The 24244-nt window shown below is 41.8% G+C and overlaps 2 protein-coding genes across 2 annotated transcripts; both read right to left on the reverse strand.

Annotated features, from left to right (window-relative positions):
• Positions 1 to 1430: 1430 nt before the first annotated feature.
• On the reverse strand, positions 1431 to 5127 carry LOC142213369 (cholinesterase-like). Its single transcript, XM_075281687.1, has 4 exons — positions 3641 to 5127; positions 1963 to 2116; positions 1606 to 1619; positions 1431 to 1515 (listed from the first exon to the last, which is right to left on the reverse strand). Exons 1-4 carry the CDS (start codon positions 5125 to 5127, stop codon positions 1431 to 1433), a joined length of 1740 nt encoding a protein of 579 aa, XP_075137788.1.
• A 6189-nt stretch (positions 5128 to 11316) lies between these two features.
• LOC142212977 (cholinesterase-like) lies at positions 11317 to 18026 on the reverse strand. The gene is made up of 3 exons (XM_075281113.1): positions 16522 to 18026; positions 12547 to 12701; positions 11317 to 11381 (listed from the first exon to the last, which is right to left on the reverse strand). The coding sequence occupies exons 1-3, from the start codon at positions 18024 to 18026 to the stop codon at positions 11374 to 11376; spliced, it is 1668 nt and encodes a 555-aa protein (XP_075137214.1). The 3' UTR covers positions 11317 to 11373.
• Between the last annotated feature and the right edge of the window lie 6218 nt (positions 18027 to 24244).

Consider the following 24244-nt stretch of genomic DNA (forward strand, 5'->3'; position numbering starts at 1 on the left):
GGGCTGGTTAGAGGCTCCCTCCACCATGAATTTGCCCAAACTGGGCTGTTTAGAGGCTCCCTCCACCATGAATTTGCCCAAACTGGGCTGGTTAGAGGCTCCCTCCACCATGAATTGGTCCAAACTGGGGTTTTTAGAGGCTCCCTCCACCATGAATTGGTCCAAACTTGGCTGTTTAGAGGCTCCCTCCACCATGAATTGGTCCAAACTGGGGTGGTTAGAGGCTCCCTCCACCATTAATTGGTCCAAACTGGGCTGGTTAGAGGCTCCCTCCACCATTAATTGGTCCAAACTGGGCTGGTTAGAGGCTCCCTCCACCATTAATTGGTCCAAACTGGGCTGGTTAGAGGCTCCCTCCACCATTAATTGGTCCAAACTGGGCTGGTTAGAGGCTCCCTCCACCATGAATTTGCCCAAACTGGGCTGGTTAGAGGCTCCCTCCACCATGAATTGGTCCAAACTGGGTTTTTTAGAGGCTCCCTCCACCATGAATTTGCCCAAACTGGGCTGGTTAGAGGCTCCCTCCACCATGAATTTGCCCAAACTGGGCTGGTTAGAGGCTCCCTCCACCATGAATTGGTCCAAACTGGGTTTTTTAGAGGCTCCCTCCACCATGAATTTGCCCACACTGGGCTGGTTAGAGGCTCCCTCCACCATGAATTGGTCCAAACTGGGGTTTTTAGAGGCTCCCTCCACCATGAATTTGCCCAAACTGGGGTGTTTAGAGGCTCCCTCCACCATGAATTTGCCCAAACTCTGCTGGTTAGAGGCTCAATCCACCCTGATTTTCAAAACAAATGTTGGTGCCAACCTCAACTTACTACAAGGGCCAAATTCACTGCTGGTGACAAGCTCTCCTCACTGCAAGTGCCAAATACACATGTTTCAAGGTGTTTTCCTACTGTCAGAGAGGTGGTATTGAGTGTGTAAAGTGTGTAGTTGTTAGGCTGTGATGTTGGGGTAATAGAGGGTCTTTGGTGTGTTAGATGCCCCCAGACATGCTTCCCCTGCTGTCCCAGTGTCATTCCAGAGGTGTTGGCATCATTTCCTGGGGTGTCATAGTGGACTTGGTGACCCTCCAGACACGGATTTGGGTTTCCCCCTTAACGAGTATCTGTTCCCCATAGACTATAATGGGGTTCGAAACCCATTCGAACACACGAACATTGAGCGGCTGTTCGAATCGAATTTCGAACCTCGAACATTTTAGTGTTCGCTCATCTCTAGTGGTTACCCATTGACCCCATAGACTATAATGGGATCTGTCAGGTTTCCACCCAAAATTGGCAGAGAGAAGAGTCCCTGAAGGGTCACATAAGATCAATGAAATGGTAAATGGAAATGGTGAAGATACCGTACTTTCAGTAGAGAATAATTGCAAAGAAGACAAAATATTCATTGGAATATGTAAGATTTATTATGTCCTGGAATTATTCAGGGTAAGTCTCACTTCCAGTCCACTCCAATATCTTGAGTTTAGTAGCACGGGATACTTTAGGATTTACCTTCATGTATCTACAACCAGAAAGAGATGAGAGTGACAATCATTACAATGAATACATTTTCCTGACCTTCAATGCCAAGCAGTGAGGTCTCTTGACCTACCTGGGACTTCTATCCTTGAATGGAGACGACTACTTACAGTGTCTATTCCAAGTCTGGAAACCAGGGGATCACTTAGTTAATACCCTCAGGAATAGATCTAAGTCAGATCCCTTCATTGGAACAGCCCACACCAGATAGTTTGTTGCTGGAAACTTCCAGCACAGTACATGTGATATATCAATACTAATCCTTTGTATCCCATTCACTGAGTATCACAGACACTTAACCAGAGGACTTGCCGACTTACAGTCACAGGCTACTACCAATGTCATCATTCAGAGCCATAACTCACAGGCTATTTTTAATAAGTAATGAAATATCATAGGAAAACATAGAATAAAATACTTATCCACCTACCATTTTTACCAATTTGGGGTAGAAGGAATTCCAGAATTGACAATTTCTACTGTTCCATTTTTGCTTAGTATCGATGCGATCCACTTTCAAATCGGCATAATGTTGTTCCTCAGCCGAATACTGCGGCCAAATAAAGTTATCATCACTTGGATTTCTACATGGTACAAAAACATTAGTTAGCCTTAGAAATGGCTCATAAGGCTGAGTTCACACGTAGTTTTTTGGTCAGGATTTTGAGGCAAATTCGATGGCAGCCAATCAGTTTTTTTTTTTCCGGGAGCCGTTCTTTCCAGCTCCCAGAAAAAAGAAGTGACATGCTCATTCTTGAGGTGGATTTTCCTTGCAATATTGGGCTGAAGACACCTCCCTCCGGACTAGGCCCATTCATTTGGTCCTAATCCGGAGGAGTGCTGCACTGCACCAGCATCCAGTTGCAGCTGCCCGTTTTTTGGTCCAGAATCTGAGGCGGCCTCCGAGGTCCACCCACCACTGGATGAAGGACAGCTCTCTGTCTTTTTTCTTCTTTTCAAAAATGTTCGTCAAGTGCAGTACCCGATGTTGTCACACTACACCCAGAAGCTTTGTGTCATATGCTGATAGAGGACAGAGGGCCTTCATCCTGTGGTGGGCAGATATCAGATTTAGGTAATCTGCAGTGCTGACTAAAGCCAAGACTCCAGAGTACACACCCCTAAAGCTCCAAATATCTCCGCAATGGAGCAGTGGTATGAAATAAGAGAGACAGTTATGAAAAAATTATTATACAAGGTACTGTGTTTATATTTATATCCAATTCTGAGCTGACAGCTTTCTTTAAAGGTTTTGTTAGATAACTCATTTTATATACTGAGTAAACAAACTGGATATCCAATGAGCAGAATCTTCATCTCTTGACCAAAATTGAGATGACTCAAAGCAAATCTTGCTGGCTCTGAAGGACCTGTCCTGCAGTGCATTATTGGACAAGGCACAGATTTCAGTGGACACAGTGCAATACCTCATTTCTCCTGTAACAGCGCTGTAGGGAAATCAAACATTTACTGCCAGCTTTCTGCACAGACTACAAATGAACACAGAGGGATTGTTGGACCGTATCCTGTTTAATTGCTAATAATTACTTCTTTAGAGTCAGTCAACGATTTCTTACCTAACGAATACCTTGAGGGTTTTGCCCCATCTGGAGGACCCCTTCTTTATAGGGTGACCTATTGTTGACTAGCTTCTTTCTGTGAATCTGATGGCTGAAACCTCCTACAAATTACCTCTGCCTCCAATAAAGAGAGGGAATTATCCTCAATGATGTTCGTAGGTTACAATGGGATAAAACTTTGAAGGGGTTCTTCAGTTTAAAAAAAAAAAAAAAAAAATCAAATTTTACCGCGTCTGTCCCCAAAAAGTTAGTTCTTGTGGAATCAGTGGAATAGGTGAACTGAGCCTCAGAAAAACCTTTTCAACATATACATCAGCCAAATCTTGTTTCTGGCCCTTTGTTATAACTGCAAGACACTCCTTTGTGGTCAGCCTTACTTAGATATTGTTTACTGAAAAATTGAGTGTCCCTGACAACCAATATAACCATCAAGAGAACCCCAAAATGTGTCGGAGATAAATGAACCAGTGGTGTTATGCACATACCTCCCATAATGCTGATAATACCAAAATATAGTCGAGTGCTTACCCTGTTCTTGCAAAGTTGGCCCAGATTTTCATAAGTCTTCTGCTAAACACTTGTTCTTGGTTTGAGAATTGTTGAGGAGAAATAAGTGGTTTTCCAAATAACATTGACAATTCCGCACCATGTGCAACCCCCATCCACTCCGGAAGTCCTTCATCTGATGGACGGTGATCATATTCATAGACATAGAGGTTATTTATAGTCTTTGCGATAAAGTTTGCAAAATACTTTGCAGAACACACAAAATAATAGTCTCTCAGTATCTGCTCCATGGCTTCCCGATTCTTCTCAGTGTCTACTTCATCATCCCAGTCTTTATACATTAACATAATAGATTCTACAGAGAGATCATCTCCTGGTGGGAAGAAATATCTCAGACCTTCTCTAAGTTCCTCGGTGGTGATTAGACTTTGGTTTTTTACACTAAATCCTGGTGCACCAAACACTGTAAATGGGTTTCCATCTTTAGTTATTCCTATCAATATATCGATATTTTTGATTGAATGTTTTACTACAGTTTGGGGGACGTCGGTTATAAAATAATTTTCCAAAATTGGAACAAAATGAACTAGAGGAGATCCAGATACATTTTGAATTTGCTTATCAACAAATTCTTTGGTGTCTACTTTTTGTAAACAGGCTATAGAGGCATCTTCATCTTCTGTAGGACAGTTGAGGAGTTTGGCTAATTGTATGGACACCATCTTTGACCTGTCTTGAGAATTGAAAGCCCAGTTTGCTATCGGAGTTCCACTTTGTAGAATGGCTCTATTAAAATAAGAATGGCTTCCAGGACTTATCACATGATACCCTACAGAAGCAGCTCCTGCACTATGTCCAAAAATTGTAATACTGTCCGGATTTCCACCAAAAGCTGCAATATTTTCTTGAACCCATTGAAGAGCCAGCCTTTGGTCAAACAAACCAGCATTTCCTGGGGCTTTTGGATTTCCCGGAAAAGCTAAGAAACCAAATACTCCAAGTCTGTAGTTCATTGACACTACGATGACCTCCTCAGAAGCTGCCAGCACACTTCCAACATACATGTCTGAAGACGAGGTGCCAAAGAAAAAACCTCCTCCATGGATGAACACCATGACATGTGCTGGTTTAGACATGGTTTGTGGAACCCATACATTCAGATTCAGACAGTCTTCACTCATTTCATTTTTTACATTCCACTTATCTGAATCACTCATCTTTGCATAGCCGTTATCTTTACTCTGGTAACAAGACTTGCCATAGGTGGTGGCTTTGTAAACTCCATGCCATGGTGCCCGGGGTTCTGGTTTTTGGAACCTTCTTTCTCCTGTTGGTGCTTCTCCATATGGAATTCCTAGATAGGCTGTGACAGTACGAGACATCACAGACTGTTTTATTCCACTCACTTTCCCCTGCCTTGTTTGTACAATTGTGTCATCTTCTGCCATAATAGATACAGCAAGTATAGTTAGTATCACGAAACAGGTTTTGTTGGTACAGAACCCCATCTTTGTGCTCCACGTCTGCAGTTTTTAAAATAAACATAATATGTTAATATTTATTACATTTATGAGTGATACATTCCTTTTTATTACATATTAAGAATTTCTTCGAACATTACTTGGCTGTATAAATTTTTATTAAACACTAGCAGAAAGACCCAACTTCACATGGGTATATTTATTTTTTTGTTTGTGTGGTGACCTCATATGAATTGGCCAGTTTGGCACTGGTATATTTTGTTGGTGTTGTCTGTGACATGCCTTTTCACATTGGAGACAGGCTTGGGTCTGCTGAGAGCTTTCATTAGCTCAAGCAGCAGCCATGCGTTTTGCTGCAGGTGTCTTGCATTCAGCTGTAGTTTTCCTTTTTTGGAGGTACGAGTCGTTTAAATACATTCCAATTTATAAGAATGCTGACATCCAGTATGGCAGTCCAGTATAGGTGAGGTCTATTTATGGATGTGTTTTTATGGAAACGTGAAATGTGAACTTATATTGGCTGATACACATCATATGACTGAATATTTGAGGACCTGCGAACTGTTATTGACTAATACAGGTCATAAATAGCTTGGTTGCTATGGAAAAAAAACCTAGTGTAAGGGTCCATTCTCATGGAGGAAAAGGGCGCTTTATTGGACACTGAATTTTCAGTGCTGAAAAAAAAGCCTCCCATTGACTTCAATGGGTGCAGTGAGCTTTATTTTCTACTAGCAGAACTTTCTGGCAGAAAATTCCGCTAGTGGGAAAAAAAGCGAGCAGATCCCATTGAAATCAATGGGAGGCTTTTTTTCAGCATGGAAAATTCCAGTAGTGGAAAAACAAACTAGCAGAACCCATTGAAGTCAATAGGATGCTTTTTTTCAGCTCTGAAATTCAGCACCAAATTCAGCATCATTTTCCTCCATGTGAATAGACCCTAAAGGTGTGTGTATGTCAAGACTGAAGAACCTGTGAGTTTCCATTGGTCCATAAGCATCATGTATATCTCAGTCTGGATATGAGTGAAAAACCTGTGAATGGTTGTTTTGGAAACCTGTAGTAAAACTCTGTGTATGTGACCTTGTGTAACAGTTTCATCCACAGCGCCCTGCACCTTTAAAGCTGACCCACAGCAATGAAGACAAAATGGCTGGCTTGTCATGTACACCTGAAGTAAAGCTGTGTGCGTGTGAAGACTAAGCACCTACGAGCTTCTATTGGCTGATAAGGGACATGTGGCCATATGTATAACAGTTGAAATATGAGTGAAAGACTTGCAGACTTCTATTGGCTAATGCAGGTAATTTTTTGGGAATACTATATCTCAGGAATGGTATGTCCTAAAGAGCTAAGGCCCAGTCTAAAACCTTCCCAGACACCTGATGTACCTGTGTGTCTTATTTGGCTAACATTGGTCCAGTCGTTTGGTCGCGCATAAAGAACAGACAGACAGAAACTCACTTGTATAATATAGAGAGATAGGAGCTCAGGGAGGTAGTGCATCTTCTCATTGAAGAGGTGCTGCTGGTTCATGAAGATTTTTTGCTCCAGGGTGATAACAAGTATGCAAATTACTTCAACTACAGTAAGTCTCCATACTGCAGCTTCATCTCTAATGAGAAGCAGTACCCACCAGCAGTGCCCTGCAGATAGATGTCTCTTTTTGTGGAGACTTTATAAAAGATGTAAATATAGAGTGTGAGACTCCAGGGTTGGTAACAATTGCTACTTCTGCATACTCTATATCTATACCTATGAGACTGCATTTTCATTTTAATGGACGCCACGTAATTCTCTTTTACTCCTTTGGTGGCACTGTAGGACACTGAATCCCTAAAATCATGGTTTTCCTATAGATTAACCCCTTAAGGACCTGGGCATTTTGCATTTTTGCATTTTTGTTTTTCCCTCCCCACTTTTCAAGAGCCATAACTTTTTCATTTTTTGAGATCCCAGAGTCACATGATGGCTTATTGTTTGCGAAACAAATTGTACTTTGTAATGGCGCCATTCAATATGCCGTGCAATGTACTGGGAAGCGGGAAAAAAAGAATGAGGTGCTATTGGAGAAAAAATGCATTTGCGCCAATTTCATATAGGTTTAATTTTTACAGCGTTCACTGTGTGGTAAAAATGACATGTTACCTGTATTCTGCGTGTCAGTACGAACACGGCCATACCAAATTTATTGTATTTGTAATGTTTTGATGGCTTTTTTTTAAAAACAAATGAACCCCTTCCCGCCGATGGCATTTTTTGATTTTCGTTTTTCGTTTTTGACTCCCCTCCTTCTAAACCCCATAACAAATTTTTCTTCATGATGCTGTCATTAATTATTCTATATAATGTACTGGGAAGCTGGAAAAAAATTCAGAATGGGGTGGATTTGAAGAAAAAATGCATTTCTGTGACTTTCTTACGGGCTTTGGTTTTACGGCGTTCACTGTGCAACCAAAATGGAATGTCCCCGGTATTCTGTGTTTCATTAAGATTCTGGGGATACCAAATTTATATGGTTTTATTTATATTTTGACCCCTTAAAAAAAATCCAAAACTGTGTTAAAAATTTTTTTTTTCTAAAAGTCGCCATATTCCGACAGCCGTAATTTTTTTATACGTCAGTGTATGGGGATGCATAGGGCGTCTTTTTTTGCGGGGCCAGGTGTAATTTTTAGTTCTACCATTTTCGGGAAATGTTATTGCTTTAATCACTTTTTATTCAAATTTTTATCAGAATCAAAACAGTGAAAAAACGGCGGTTTGGCACTTTTGACTATTTTTCCTGTTCGGTAAACGCCGTAGCAGGAAAAATAGTCAAAAGTGCGTTTACCGAACAGGAAAAATATTTTTATAGATTTGTAGAGCGGGCGATTTCGGACACGGGGATACCTAACATGTATATGTTTCACAGTTTTTAACTACTTTTATATTTGTTCTAGGGAAAGGGGGGTGATTTGAACTTTTAATACTTTTTATATTTTTTTATATTTTTTTTTACTTTTTTTTTTTTTTTTGCATTTATTAGACCCCCTAGGGGTGTTGAACCCCAGGGGGTCTGATCACTAATGCAATGCATTACAATGCTAATGCATTGCAATGCATTGCAAAAAATCATCATCTCTTTTGCAGGCTGCATAGACCAGCCTGCAAAAGAGAGAATTTGCAGACCGGCTGGGAGCCTTTAACAAGGCTCCCGGCTGTCATGGCAACATGACGTCGGCCCTGGAGCATGCTCCAGGAGCCGGCGATCCCTGCCAAAATGGCGGCGCCCATGCGCCGCCGGGAAAATGGTGCCTCCGGCGCCTTTGACAGCAGCGCCGGAGGGGTTAATGCCTTCGATCGGTCCGGGGACCGATCGGAGGCATTAGAGCCGGTTGTCTACTGCTTAAAGCTCCCGGGCGGTCGCCATAGTTACAGACCCGACACGCGCCGTACTATTACGGCGCATGTCGGGAAGGGGTTAAAAAAACTTTGGAAAATAGAAAAAAAAAATGTGTTGCCATATTGTGACTCCTGTAACTTGTTCATATTTAGATGTATGGAGCTGGGGGCAGCGTCTTTTTATGCGGTACAAGATGGTGTTTTTATTGATTCCATTTGGGGAAAGATCAGATGGTTTGATCACTTTTTATTGAATTTTTTTATAGGGGGCAAAGTGTTGAAAAACACCATTTGGCTAGTTTGATTTTTATCGCTGCCATCACTTCTATTAGACGCTGCCTCTGGCTGTGTGTAATAGAAATAATGCAATGACAAGCCTGGGAACCTTCAATAGGCTCCCGGCTGTCATAGTAATGGATTGCTGCCCTCCGGTAACATTCTGGAGGGCAGCGGTTGTTGAAAAATTGCGGCCCCCGTGGTGTCTCTCTAATTTAGACCATATAACTGCTTTGTCTAATAAAGGGTTAACATCCACAATCAGTTTGGGCACAGATCGCTGCTGTTAGCAGCGGGTCCTGGTTGTATTATACAGCCGGCATCTGCCCTGCATGGAGAGAGCTCAGGTCCTGAGCCCTCTCCATACATCTCTATGCAACTCAGGACATACTATTACACCCTGGGTCACTAAGGGGTTAAAACTGATCAAGGCGTCTCAGCAGCAGGATACCCTGTGGGCGGGTTACTGGGAAAAATTGTAACAAAAAATTACTATGCAAAGAAGATAATGTTGTACCTAAAAGAAAAAAAATCTACCAATGTATATAAGATAATTTATAAAGATATAAATACAATAATATGTATTCAATATGTTACTCACCCTTTTCTTGCCGGTCTATGTTATGTCTTTAGTTTGAGATTTCCAGCTAATTTATAAAAAAGTTTTAGACTCCTCCTATACTAGAAGTCAACAAAAATTAACAAACAGTACCTGGGTGTAGATCTCAAGTAAACAGAGACTTTGAGCCCACAATTGGCCATGGTGGCAAAAATCAATGAAAACGTCTGGTAGGTTACTGGGAGTTTGGACTTACTATTAATAAAATATAAATAAGGACATAACTTTCAGGTTGTGTGAGAAGGTGACAGACAAAGTGCTGGAGTCAAGGTATATTTGCCCCAGGTTCCTGACTTATGTGTGGTCCAGGGCGGATCAGGAGTAGACCTCAGTCCAGGTGTAGATCCTGGGATCATTACTGACCCATAAAAGGCTGCTGATCCTGCAGACCGGGGCAGAACCTGGGAGTGAGAGGAGGCGATGGCTGCCCTGGCATTTTGAGTCTGGTGAGAACAAGTAGAGATGAGTGAACACATGATTAATTATGGTCAAGAGCATACATGGCTTTCATGGCCCACTGGATCCATATTTTAAGCAGCAGAAACCACAATCCAGAAATGCAGCAAGACCAGGTGTTAATTACAGCAAGATTGTGCATGACCAGTTCCAAAGCCATGCAGGGCCCATCCACCTTCTCTGGATCCTCCTCTGGACTGTTTCCTAGCACCATCTTCACTAGAGGCAGTCGTTGCTTCCACTCCTCCTCCACCCTGTTTCATGGGCTTAAAGTAAAGCACTGCCATGTGGTTTTGCAATTAATGAGCCTGTATTAGAGGAGCTGCTTCAATGTTACCTACAGCAAGTATCCTCCTCAGGAGATCCAACTGGGCAGCATTGCCAGTGACAATGGCACCAATATTGATGCTGTGCTGGAGTTAGAATGAATAACACATTGTCCCTGTTTGGTGCATGTTCTTAATCTGGTGGTTTGCCACTTTATTACCTGTATAGCTTTAAAGAGTTTCTCCTCATGGCCACAAAAAATCTTTATTATTTATTTAGCTTACTTATATAGCACCATCATATTCCGCAGCACTACATAGCCATTGTCAATCACTAGAGATGAGCGAGTAGTACTCGATCGAGTAGGTATTCGAAATACTCGTACTCAATCGAGTACTACTAGCTGTTCGAAGTTAAGATTCGATGCAGAACCAGCGTTGATTGGCAGAATGCTATACATTTCCAAACAACGCTGGTTCTTCTCCTACCTTTAGAAGTCTTCTCCCTGCGCAACGCTCCCGCGTCCTCTTCTGGCTCTGAATTGGGCCTGGGCAGAGCCGACTGCGCATGTCTGCCCGGGCCCAATGCCTAGCAGAGTGAATTCAAGGCTGGAAGAGGACGCGGGAAGAATCCAGCCCGACCCTCACTCATGGACTTAGTAAGTAGAATTTGATCAAATGTTGGGCATTGGCACAGTACGTTCCTCGAAGTCTTCGCCGAACAGAGCGTACTGTGCAGGCGTCCGACAACAAGCTGAAGAAGGAAGGGGAGGATACAGAAGAACATAGAGGCGGCGCTGCAGTTGGTTTTCGAACAGCAATGGGAACGCCCCCATCGCATCTCCTGCTCTGGGGAATGCCCACATCGCTGCAAGAGAACTAATTTAGCATACCGGTAGAAACTGGTATTTCGAACCAACGGCGCGGCGGAGAGCACTTCCAAAGGTAGGAGACGAATAGCCTTTCTAAAGGTTATTCCGACGTGTTACCTAGAAAAAATTGTTTTTTAATGGTAGAATCCCTTTAAGTTGAATTCTTTCATCAGGGCTGATATGTATGTTACACAATACTGCCTTCATTTACAATAGGAAAAACAGATCTAGAGAGAATATTTGTTCCTACAAATAAAATACTGTAAAAACAGAGAAGATGAAGAATATGAGAATATCTAGATTTTATTATGTGAATGAAGATACACTGGAATTAAACAGATGCCTCCCACTTTGTGTCCTCTTTGATATTCAAAGGCACGGTTTACTTTAGAATGTTCCTTTATGTATCTGAAAGATAGAAGATATATAATACATTCATTGCTGTAATAATTGTACTGGAATTTTTAACTTATTTTTCATGCATTTTTTTTTAGTGAATATCCTTATAAAACAATCTATTTGAGGATCTTATTACTAAACCCAAATCAAAGATCAATTTAAAGGGAACCGTGTGTATTAGTATTGTCCAGGGACATAACTATATGTGGTACAGATATAGCAGTAGGACCCAAGCCCTGGTGTCTACTGCTTTGTTACATATAGTACCTGTATTATTTTGGCATATCATACGTGAAGGTCTATGTTAAAGATTTTGCATTAGAGTTCAGTAGCTTTAACTTACACCTATGGGGGTGGTCAATTTAGCAATTATAGGAGCCTCAGATGTCACACTTAACTTCTTATAGAGGCCACACATTACACTCATTGTCCTATGTTAGTGGAGAAATGACAGTATAGATGACGTCAGCCTTATATTCTATTTTAGATATAAACAGCTGGTTAAGTAAATTCCGCTGTCTAGTGTCTTTAGTTCACTATAATAGAGCCAAGTTAGGAGAGGATACAGGTTGGAGATGATGTGTTACTGGTAGAGAAGTCAACCCCCTCCAGTTCTGTGTAATGACTCAACACAGGGCCAGATGAGTGTGTAGAATAGTCACAATTTTGGACACAACTCAAGGGCATGGGGTACTCATTACCTATTATTGCTTAAATAATAGCTGATTGAGATAAATGAGCTTTATGTATTATACAAGAGAGCCAATAGACCCCAAAAATACATGGTTTTGTGTCCACACAACCCCACTTGACAGATGCTAATATGTTGACTGGATGGGGCGGTGGACAATGAGGATTAGTTATAATAGATTAGAATTGTAGAGATAAGAGGTCTAGGGCTAGACTGAACTGTAGAGACCAAGGACAGATGTAAATCTCGTCTATCTTTTGTTACAACACAATCCTTGTAGTAGACAGTTTGTTCGCAGCACAGAACATTACTGAGTTCTATCAACTCTATGACACAAGTCATGTCAAAGTGTTTGCCTAGTCACAAAAAACATTGGAGCTGATTCATCTAAGGACTTGATGGCTCACAGACAATGTCACCTTCTATACGATATGGCAGAACATGAAATTAGCATAGCATATAAAATAATAGGTGTCAACCCACCATTTTTTATTAGTTTGGGGTAGAAGGAATTCCAGAATTGACAATTTTGACCTTTCCATTTTTGCTTAGTATCAATGCGATCCACTTTCAGAATGGCGTAGCATTGTTCTTCAGCCGAATACTGGGGCCATTGAAATTCATCATCACTTGGATTTCTACAATGTATGGAAAACATAAAACAGACAGATTTTATGCTTGGGTATGGTTAACCAATATCAGGTAGTTCTTCATATATCATGACTTTTTTGTTTACTTTAGAAAGCAAATTCTCATATATTTCATTAGGAAATTCTGAGTTTAAAGAGAGATAATTCTATGCACAGGAATTTCATAAGTTGGGCAAGTGGAAAGTGACCACAAAGACTGTTTCTCTATCTGGATGACCTGTGAGTTACATGCAAAACTCAATAATTTACGTGGACACAGTGCAATGCTTCATTTCTCCTCTGGTGGCGCTGCAGGGAACAATTACTGGCAACTTTTCCAACAGATTACAGCTTATCACGGGGGGTTCCAGTATCAGGATACATTAGCCTGTTGTTAAGATAGCCTTCTAAAAATAAGGGATTGTCCTTAACCTCTTCCGGACTGCCCATAGACTATATATGTAAGGGTTGTCCCCCGCTTGTTCTACAAGGACATACCGGTATGTCCTTGCAGTTTTCAGAAGCTGTACAAAATTGTGCAGATGCTGAAACGAGGAGCTGGCTGTGACTACTGCTGGAGCTCCCCTAGAGAAGGCAGGGATGGTTTATTACTGTCCCTGCCTTCTTGATCCCAATGAGTGCTGTATAAAAAGATATGGGCACCACCAAGATGCAGCTCCTTTCTGACCCCAGCGGTCATGTGATCCACCAGGGTCAGAGCCTGTTAGAGATGCTGAGTCCTACAGGACCTAGATCAGCTCTCTAGTAGAGTGCAGGAGGCTGTATTTTCCTGCAATTGGGGCTAAATGTACAAGCCTCAGTTACAGAGGAAATCAGCTCCCCCTTTCCAAAAAAAGTGATCACATGTCCCCAAAGGTCTATTATGACCTTATGGAGATACAATATTTATTTATTTATTTTAAAAAAGGAATAGAAAAGTAAAAATAAATAAAATAGTTTAAAAAAATAAAATAAAATAATTTGTCAATAAAACACCCTTATTACAGGTTCAATCCCCACCCTCAATGACGCCATACAAAAACACAAATTACCGTAATGGAGAGGAAAAACTGTTTTAAAAAGTTTTTTAGTATCCTTTTGTAATAGAATTTTTTTTTTTTTTTTTTTTAAAGTGAAAAACAGACACGTTTTGTTTATATTTTCCAAGATGTAAAAAAAAATTAAAACATATGCGAAAATAAAAACAGAATAAAAATAAAGCCCTATATGTCACCGAATAAAAGATGCAGAGATTAGTTGAATAACCCAAATAATAAAAATGTTAAAGCCCTCAAAACCACATATACAAAAAAACTGAAAATCAGTCTAGTCCTGAACCACAAATTGACCCGGTACAGAAGTGGAGTCTCCTGTTTCGTTCCTAATCATTTTTTTTCTCGGTGAGGTCAAAGTCGGGCATGATGTTGAAGGGAGTTTCCCCTAGAGGGCAGTATACAGAGGCACTGCTTCCCTATTTACATCTTCTGAAATAGATTTGCATATTCTTCCCATGATCCCCCACAGTGGAGCGAAAATGGCTTTGTAAGACTCCACACTCCTGACTAGGTGGTCTCTCCTCAAGGAGTGACAATATCCCTTTACCAAATAATAGAAATGAAAAAAATGTTCCTCTGCACAAGTAATAGTTTTGACAGAGATAAATAAATCTGCTGTGTTAGGATCATAAAAAAAAAAAAGCCAAAAAACAAAAGTGAACACTCAAGTACTTTATTTGAGGTACGTAACCTAACAAGTGCAAAAAATGTCTAAAACATAGCTGACCAGCTATGACAATAAAATGTTGCAAGGTTGTGCTGGGTAAAAAGAGGGGAGAGTATGGGGTAAAGGAGCCTTGAATGTCACCCAAAGGAGTTAATTAACCATCTGTATCTCCTCTGAATATCAACTCCAACCCACAACTATCCTCCTATAGCAAGACCAACACCACTGGACATGGACCTCTCTACACCATTAATATAAATGCTGAAGTATGTGTAGGTGCCCTAGAAGCACACCATTCATTTAAATATTGAGGTGTGTATGGGTGTCTAGAAAGCCAACTGCTCCCTTTAAAATCCACCCAATCAAGTGGTATCAGATTCAGTAACAGAGCGCCCACATTGTAACAAGAAAGCACAATGTGTCACCGAACAATAAAATCAGTCATCAGGGGATTGCTGAAATATCAAAACCATCGGTCTCAGGGTAACAAGAAATAGGAAGCCTTATGTCTTCAGAAGCATCAAGAGGACAAGTTAACTACACTCCATGACACCCCTATATACATCGGCTCCCCATTTCCAGCCTAACCCTGGTGCTGAACGCTAGTTCGTCCCGTAACTACATACTATAAGCTTTCCCTCCCTACGCGTTTCGCTAGACCAAAGGTCCGGCTCATCAGGGGCTACTTCGGGAATTAAGATAATGACATAACATATGCAGTCAGATCAGGAGGTGGCCACCGTCTGGTGTCACCTTCCTGCTGTCTGGTTCGGTAATGGGATGACCACAAGTCGCAGCCGCCGGTATCGTGCTTGAAATACCCAAGCACTGGAGGATTGCGCCTCCTATTTGGGGCGTGGTCACCAGGGGACAGACCAATGGACATTTAGCACTGCTATTCCACCTTGCTCCGTCATCGCGGCCGGCCCCGACATATTGATGAACATTACGGAAGAACACAGTGGTAAGTATGAAAGTTGACAGATAGCGACATAAGGTGTCAACTCCAAACGAAGCACCTATTGAGGGCTATGAAAGCTGAACGATAAAGCCTACTGCCTGGTCTTAAATCCTAGCAATTGAGATCAAAATTAAAACCACATCACAGTGCGAGGATTCCCTCCTACCGATGCGGTTCTTCTAGAGGGATGCTTTATGTGAACAATGGTATATAGGGAATACCCTGAAGGGTCAATATAGAGCCTAAGGACAAGATATATTGATATTGATTTAAAGCTATAATTATTATTAAATAACTTGATAGATGACATAAAGAACACCATTAAAGCGATTATATTATTGGTAATGCTCCTGGAGAACATCATCATCAGGTGAGACACCCCACCTAATACAGCTCTCTCCCATAAAGAAGCCCGATACCCAAAGTTACATAAAGGTATCACCATGTGTGCCCTAACCATCCTCTCTCTCTCAAAAAAAAAAACATATCGGAGCCCAGTTTTAACAATAAAGGGCAGGGGGATGTAACCAGAAAATAATGCAAAATTCACTGGGAGTCTCGCCATTCCGTACACGGAATGTATATCCATTACTACACGAGGAAAGAATGAAACAAAAGTTCCTCATTCAGCCCCTTTGGTTGCAAAGTATCCAAGGTATAGATCCACCGACACTCTGTTACTGATACCACTTGATTGGGTGGATTTTAAAGGGATCAGTTGGCTCTCTAGACACCCATACACACTTCAACATTTAAATTAATGGTGTAGAGAGGTCCATGTCCAGTGGTGTTGGTCTTGCTATAGGAGGATAGTTGTGAGTTGGAGTTGATATTCAGAGGAGATTCAGATTGTTAATTAACTCCTTTGGGTGACATTCAAGGCTCCTTTACCCCATACTCTCCCCTCTTTTTACCCAGCGCAACCTTGCAACATTTTATTGTCATAGCTGGTCAGCTATGTTTTAGACATTTTTTGCACTTGTTAGGTTTCGTACCTCAAATAAAGTACTTGAGTGTTTACTTTTGTTTTTTGGCGTTTAGTTTGGTGAACTTTTGTAGGGATTATTATTATCATTATTCCCTTTTTTTTTTGGGTGTTAGGAACATCCCTCACTCGCACTATACAACTCTGAGTCAATGACTTACCCTGTTCTTGCAAAGTTGGCCCAGATTTTCATAAGTCTTCTGCTAAATGCTTGTTCTTGGTTTGAGAATTGTTGAGGTGAAATAAGTGGTTTTCCAAATAACATTGACAATTCCGCACCATGGACGACCCCCATCCACTCCGGAAGGCCTTCATCTGATGGACGGTGATCATATTCATAGACAAAGAATTTATTTTTAGCCTCTGAAGCAAAGTTTGCAAAATACTTTGCAGGGCATGTAAAAATATAGTCTTTCTGTATCTGCACCATGGCTTCACGATTCTTCTCAGTGTTTACTTCATCATCCCAGTCTACATACATCAACATCATAGATTCTACAGAGAGATCATCTCCTGGTGGGAAGTAATATCTCAGAGCTTCCTTAAGTTCCTCCATAGTAACTAGACTTTGATTTTTAACACTAAATCCTGGTGCACCGAACACTGTTAATGGGTTACCATCATCTTTAGTTATTCCTATCATTATATCAGTATTCATGGCTGACTGTTTTACTAGGTTGTGCGGGATGTCGGTTATAAAATCATTATCCACAACTGGAACAAAAAAGGTCAAAGCATATCTAGATTCACTTTGAATTTCCTTATCAACTATGTCTTTAGCATCTACTTTTTGTAAACAGGCTATAGTGGCATCATCATCTTCTGTAGGACAGTTGAGGAGTTTGGCTAATTGTATGGTCAACCTCTTCGACCTCTCATGAGAATTGAATGCCCAGTTTGCTGGTGGTGCTCCACTTTGTAGAATGGCTCTATTAAAATAAGAATGGCTTCCTGGGCTCATCAAATGATACCCTACAGAAGCAGCTCCTGCACTATGTCCAAAAATCGTAATACTCTCTGGATTTCCACCAAAAGCTGCAATATTGTCATGAACCCATTGAAGAGCCAGCCTTTGGTCAAACAAACCAGCGTTTCCTGGGGCTTTTGCATTTCCTGGAAAAGCTAAGAAACCAAATACTCCAAGTCTGTAGTTCATTGACACTACGATCACATCCTCAGAAGCTGCCAGCACACTTCCATCATACATGTCTGAAGATGAGGTGCCAAAAATATACGCTCCACCATGGATGAACACCATGACGTGTGCCGGTTTAGACATGGTTTGTGGAACCCATACATTCAGATTCAGACAGTCTTCACTCATTTCATTTTTGACATTCCACTTATCTGAATCACTCAACGTTGCATAAGCATTTTCTTTACTCTGGTAACAAGAGTTTCCATAGGTGGTGGCTTTATAAACTCCATGCCATGGTGCTCGCGGTTCTGGTTTTTGGAACCTTTTTTCTCCTGTTGGTGCTTCGGCATATGGAATTCCTAGATAGGCTGTGACAGTATGAGACATCACAGATTGTTTTACTCCACGCACTTTTCCTTGCTTCGTTTTTACAATTGTGTCATCTCCTGCCATAACATATACAGCAAGTATAGATAGTATCACGAAACAGGTTTTGTTACTGTAGAACCTCATATTTTTGTGCTCCATGTCTGCAATTTTGAAAACATCATGAAATGTAATAAATATTATTATATTAAGGGCATATGATTTTATTGAGAACACACTTTGCATACAGTGGCTTGCAAAAGTATTCATCCCCCTTGAACTAGTTCACATTTTGTTATCTTATAATCCTAAACTTAAATTTTATTGAGATGTTAAGTGATAGACCAACACAAAGTAGCAGATAATTGTGAAGTGGGAGGAAAATGATACAAGGTTTCAAAATTTTAATCAAGTAAAAATCTGAGAAGTGTGATGTGCAAAAGTATTCAGCCCCCTGTATTCTGATACCCCTAAATAAAATCCAATGCACACAATTCCCTTGAGAAGTCACTTAATTTGTTATTAGAGTTCAGCTATGTGTAATGTGGTCTCAGTATACATACACCTGTTCTCTGAAGGCCTCAGTGGTTTGTTAGAGACCACTAGTGAACAAACAGCATCATGAAGACCAAGGAACTTACCAGAAAGGTCAGAGATAAATTTGTGGAGAAGTTTAAAGCAGGGTTAGGTTATAAAAACATATCCCAAGCTTTGAACATCCCAAGGAGCACTGTTCAATCCATCATCCAAAAATGGAAAAACTCCACCTTAGACATCACCTAAACTAACAGATCGAGCAAGGAGAGCACTGGTCAGAGAAGCAGCCAAGAGGCCAATGGTCACTCTGGAGGCGCTTCAGAAATCTACAGCGCAGGTGGGAGAATCTGTCCACAGGACAACTAAAGTTGCGCACTTCACAAATCTGGCCTTTATGGAAGAGTGGCAAGAAGAAAATCATTGTTGGAAGAAAGATATAAGAAGTGCCATTTGCCACAAGCCATATAGGGGACACAGAAAACATGTGGTAGGAGGTGCTTTGGTCAGATGAGACCAAAGGTGAACTCTTTGGTCTAAATGCAAAGTGTTATTTGTTGCAGAAAAGTAACGCCATCCCACTATGACACATAGGGGGCAGCATCATGCTATGGGAATGCTTTTCTTTAGCCGGGACAGGGAAGCTGGTCAGAGTTTATGGCAGAGGTTCCCAAACTTTTTTTTCTCGTAGACCACTTTCAAAATTTTACTGGTTTCGGTGGACCCCCTGCTGCTATATTTCTACCATATTCCCAAAACTCGTAAAAAAATGTGAAGATTAGATCTAATGTTAAGTCTCCCGTGGACCCCTGGGGGTCCACCTGGACCACTTTGGCGATCACTGGTTTATGGGAAGATGGCTGGAGCTAAATACAGGGCAATCCTGGAAGAAAACCTGTTGGAGGCTCCAAAAGCCTTGAGACTAAAAAAGAGATTCACCTTCCAGCAAGACAATGACCCTAAACATAGAGCCAGAGCTACAGAAGAATGGTTTAGATAAAAGAATATTCATTTATTAGAATAACCCAGTCAATGTCCAGACCTAAATCCCATTGAGCGTCTGTGGCAAGACATGAAAATTGCTGCTCACAGACGTTCTCCATCCAGTCTGGCTGAGCTCGAGCTATTTTGCAAAGAAGAATGGGCACAAATCTCAGTCTCTAGATGTGCAAAGCTGGTAGAGACAGACCCCAAAAGACTTATAGCTGTAATTGCAGCAAAAGGTGGCTCTACAAAGTATTGATATAGGAGGGGCTGAAGACTTTTACACATCACATTTTTCCGATTTTTATTTGATTACAATTTTGCAAACCTTGTATCATTTTCCTTCCACTTGTCAATTATCTGCTAGGATTCCCTGTTTCACAGACTCTCTGGTCCCTGTGTTGTCCACTGCATTGATTTCCATAGGCACAATGTAATACTCTCTATGCTGTGGCACAGATGACTACCCATCATTGGTGGTCCCAGCAGCAGAACACCCCAAGGTCAATTTAATGGGGAATTCTTTTAAGAAAAAATTACTGCTCAAAGCAGACATTGAAGCAAAAATAACCCACAAATCCAGAAACATAAACAACATCTTTTGTATGAATATACAGAGTAATATGTTCAATATACTACTCACTCCTTTCTTGTCCATCTGCGTTATGTCTGTTGTTTGGAATCAGTAACTTTATACAAAGTTTCAGACTCCTCCTTTACTGAAGTCAGCTAAAAGTTAACAAAACATCCCATGGTGCAGAGCTCATGTAAATTGAGACTTTGACTTTTTGAGTATAAAAATTGCCTTGAAATAGATCAAATATTAACAAAAGTCAATGAAGCCATCCTGTAAGTTGCATAAAACATATAACGTTCCAAGGGATACATTGTATTAAAGCTTCACCAAGAGGGGGAGTACAGACCAAAAGCTTATTCAATATGAAGCTAGATTGATGTTTATCCTGCAAACCATGACCCCCTCTTGGCCTTAATGAATCTGTATCTTATACGTGTTTCATTGAATAGTCTTAGTCAGATGATAATGTGTAGACTCGAATCCAGCTTGAATCTGGAAGATACAGTACCTGTCACCATATCTGAGGTTGTATATACACTAATTTATTAGATTTAACATGCGTTAGTGAAACCGGCCATGAGTGGCCAAAAGTCATGGGAAGGTACTGGATGCGCCATTAATAGCAGGTCGCCCCTCCATGAGCCCCGATTGGTCCTGTGTAGTTGGCCCTGGGTCCATGGAGCGGACATTGGTATCCACAGCATCCCATAAATGCTCTATGGGGTTGAAGTCAGGCGAGCGGACAGGCCAACCGAGGGTCGTGAGGTCACTGGTGTGTTCATTAAGCCAGTCCCGCGCCACCAATGAGCGATGACAAGTTGCATTGTCCTGTTGGTACACAGCATCCTCATCAGGGAACTCAAACACCAGAAAGGGGTGCAGATGGTCTGCCATAAGTTGCACATATCGTTCATTAATCCCTGCACCTATACAATGGGGTCCAATTGCGATCATGTGAATATGGTGCAGACCATGACGGGGCCACCTCCCACCTGGACATGTCCCTGTTGGCATGCAGGATACATGGCTTCATGGGGCATGGTCGCGGGCCCATGCCAGTCTTTGAGCTCTGTGTTGCGGTGTCAGCAAAGGAAAATGGATCAGGCATCGACTGTTTAAGCCTATATGGTGCAGTTCTTGGTGTACAGTCCTGGTGGAAATGGGGTCCTGGCGCCCCACATTCAAATTGGCGACGATTTGAGCCAAAGTAGAGCCCCGTATGACTCTGTGGAGGTGACGTGACGTCCGTTCATCGAACATTCGTGGTCGACCACAAATGCAGTGCTGAATACTTTACAGGCCATGGGCGAGGCCTTCTCTTCAGTATATAAGGCTGTTGTACATGCTATCTGATGCCGGTCTTAAACGTCTGTACCTGTGCTCTAGTATGGTCTGTCGGCTGAAGCTGTTACCATCTGCATCCAAGCCCCAGTTTCTAGTCAAACTGAGAATGGTGACTGAAGGGGAACATGAGGAGCTTTGTACTTTCTTGGTTTTACAGGGTCTCCAGAGTGAAGTTATTTTGGGGTACCCGTGGCTGAAAGCCCACAACCCAGTAATTGACTGGCAATCCCAGAAATTAACCAGTTGGAGGTGTAAATGTAGGGATTCAACTATTACTCTGTCTACGGTACTGACTGAAGATGATCAAGTTCCGGAATACTTGTCTGATGTTTCTTCTGTTTTCTCCAAATCCCAATCTGAAAAATTGCCTCCTCATAGGGAGTACAACTGCGCCATTAATAACAAGGCTTTGTTGAAGAAGTTTCCACCTCTGATTCCTTCTGTTTCTCCGTCCGAGCCAGTTCTGGTGGATGGTAATCTGGAATATGAAGTGGAGAATATCCTGGACTCTAGATGGCGTAGACGCAGGTTACAATTTCTGGTTAAGTGGAAAGGCTATAGACCAGAAGATAATTCTTGGATTTCGGCGTCTGAGGTGCATGCAGCTAGACTGGTGCGGAAATTTTACCGGAGATTCCCAGAGAAACCAGGTGCGGCCTTTGAGGGTTTGGTGACCCCTCATCAAGGGGGGGGGTCATGTCATGACCCAGTCTCAGCAGTCTCGGCCTGTTAGGTTTAGGCGCAGAGTGTCCGGACGGCATTCAGCACGTGAATCACCTGATGCACGGCAGGGGAATGTTCACACCAGACATGCTGTTTCTGCTCTGGCACTCGGGCGTGGTTCACGTGGTGAGTGGCCTGGTGGATCAGTGCCTGGTGTGTCTTGGCCTCTGAAAGGGTTAAGTTCTCTGCAGTGCTGAATACTTTACAGGCCATGGACGAGGCCTTCTCTTCAGTATATAAGGCTGTTGTACATGCTATCTGATGCCGGTCTTAAACGTCTGTACCTGTGCTCTAGTATGGTCTGTCGTCTGAAGCTGTTACCATCTGCATCCCGGCCCATCCAGTTTCTTGCTCCTGTTCACACAAGACTGGTTAGCTAAGTATTGAGCTCCTATCCAGACATAGTGTTCTGGGCGCAGTGAGCCCTAGGTATTTTTTCTGTTTGGAGGTTTGGAATTTTTTTGGTAGGGGTTTTTATAGTGTGTGATACTTAGTTCTGTTTTTTCCTATCCCTTGCTTAGTTCAGTTATTCTGTGTTTCACGTTTATTTTCTCCCTATGCCTTGCGTTACTCACGTTCACCGTTAGTCCAAGTCTGGACATCCGTGGGGGGCTTGTTCTGTATCTGCCTCTCCTTTGTAAACGTGAAGCTAGACAGGGGCTCTATTTCCCTTTGCAGGTTAGCTACTTCTCCGGCTGTGCTCGTGCCCCTTCAGGCAAGTTAGTCGGGCCCACGGCTACTTCTAGTTGTGCGAGGCAGGGTGTAGGAGGATCCACACTAGAAGTCCAAACTGCTCATACTTATTATTGTTTGTTTTTATATATGTTTTTCCTGTACCGTACTGAGAAGTTATCAGTCCGGGGCCAGTCCGTGGTCAGGGATCCCCAGACTATAACACACAGTGTATGTAGACTAGAGGGTCTGGATGACTTCAACCTCTCGGATCCCCCATTAAGATTTGCCCTCAATGCTGCTGGGGAGAGTGGTCTCTGTGACAGTCTCCCGCACATGAGGACATCCTGCAATATATAATATTGTGTGAGGTAGCCCGATACACCCCCACTATGCTCTTTGTTGGGTGGATGATTTGTATACATTATAATTGAGATTAATAAATCTGATTGTAATATTGTATATGTCAGGCAGTTCATGAGAGTATTCGAAACAAATATTTTTTCTATAACAATTTGAGTTTTCTTTGCAAGTTACTGTGAATTAATTTTTTATTTTAAAATGTTAAATAGGAATAACTCTTACACTGTGATTTTTTTAAATTATATTTTAAAATAAATTTTTAAGGTCTTGAGGGTCTACAGTTCATCTACTGTATAAGGAATTATTTGGTGAGGTCAGCATACTATAGCACTGCACTTTACTTACATGTATCATACAAGAAAACTTTACCAGTTTCCAGTACGGGGAACCCGCCATATAACTCCATGTATCTCAGCTTCCTATATTCTGTATTCCTGTAAGCTAATCTACAACATGGAGGACCAACCTATTAAACAGTTTTCCTTAAAATTCTCTGCATTACAGGTTTTGCCCATCTACTTATGACCAAGACACAGAAAAATGTTGGCAGACGTTATAAGGGAACCTGCTCGTAACGTATTTGGGATTTGATAGTGGTAAAGTTTTAGGACAGAGACCTCATGGTAAGTACATGAATCTAGTCTTTTCATGTTGTTCTGGAATGGAAATCACCTACTTATTTGAATCAATTTGATAAACAAACAAAAAATGGAGAACAAACGCTGTGGGCCCCTTCACACGGTGTAAGCACTCGGCTCATTCCGAGCCGTACACGCGAGCGCTTCTAAACACTTCCCATTCACTTCAATGGCAGCGCACGTAAAGACGGCTTTACGAGCACACTCATTGAAGTGAATGGGAAGTGTTTAGAAGCGCTCACGTGTACGGCTCGGAATGAGCCGAGTGCTTACACCGTGTGAAGGGGCCCTTAGGATTCTCGTATGTTTTCTCCTCACTGAAGCACTGCCCACTACTGCTGCTTTAAGGTAGCCCCTGCCAACATGTGAAGCTTTCTCTAACTTTGCAACTAGTTATAACTCAGGACGCAGGACCAATCAACACCTGAGGAGGGATATTTAAAGTCTGTCCAGAACTCCTCATGTGCCTTCTATGTATTCATTGTTACTAGCTTGGTTCCTGTGATCAGAACTTAGCTGTTGGTTTGCTGTACTTCTGACTTCTT

The sequence above is a fragment of the Leptodactylus fuscus genome, chromosome 7 (genome assembly GCF_031893055.1).
Source record: "Leptodactylus fuscus isolate aLepFus1 chromosome 7, aLepFus1.hap2, whole genome shotgun sequence".
NCBI classification, from domain to species: domain Eukaryota; kingdom Metazoa; phylum Chordata; class Amphibia; order Anura; family Leptodactylidae; genus Leptodactylus; species Leptodactylus fuscus.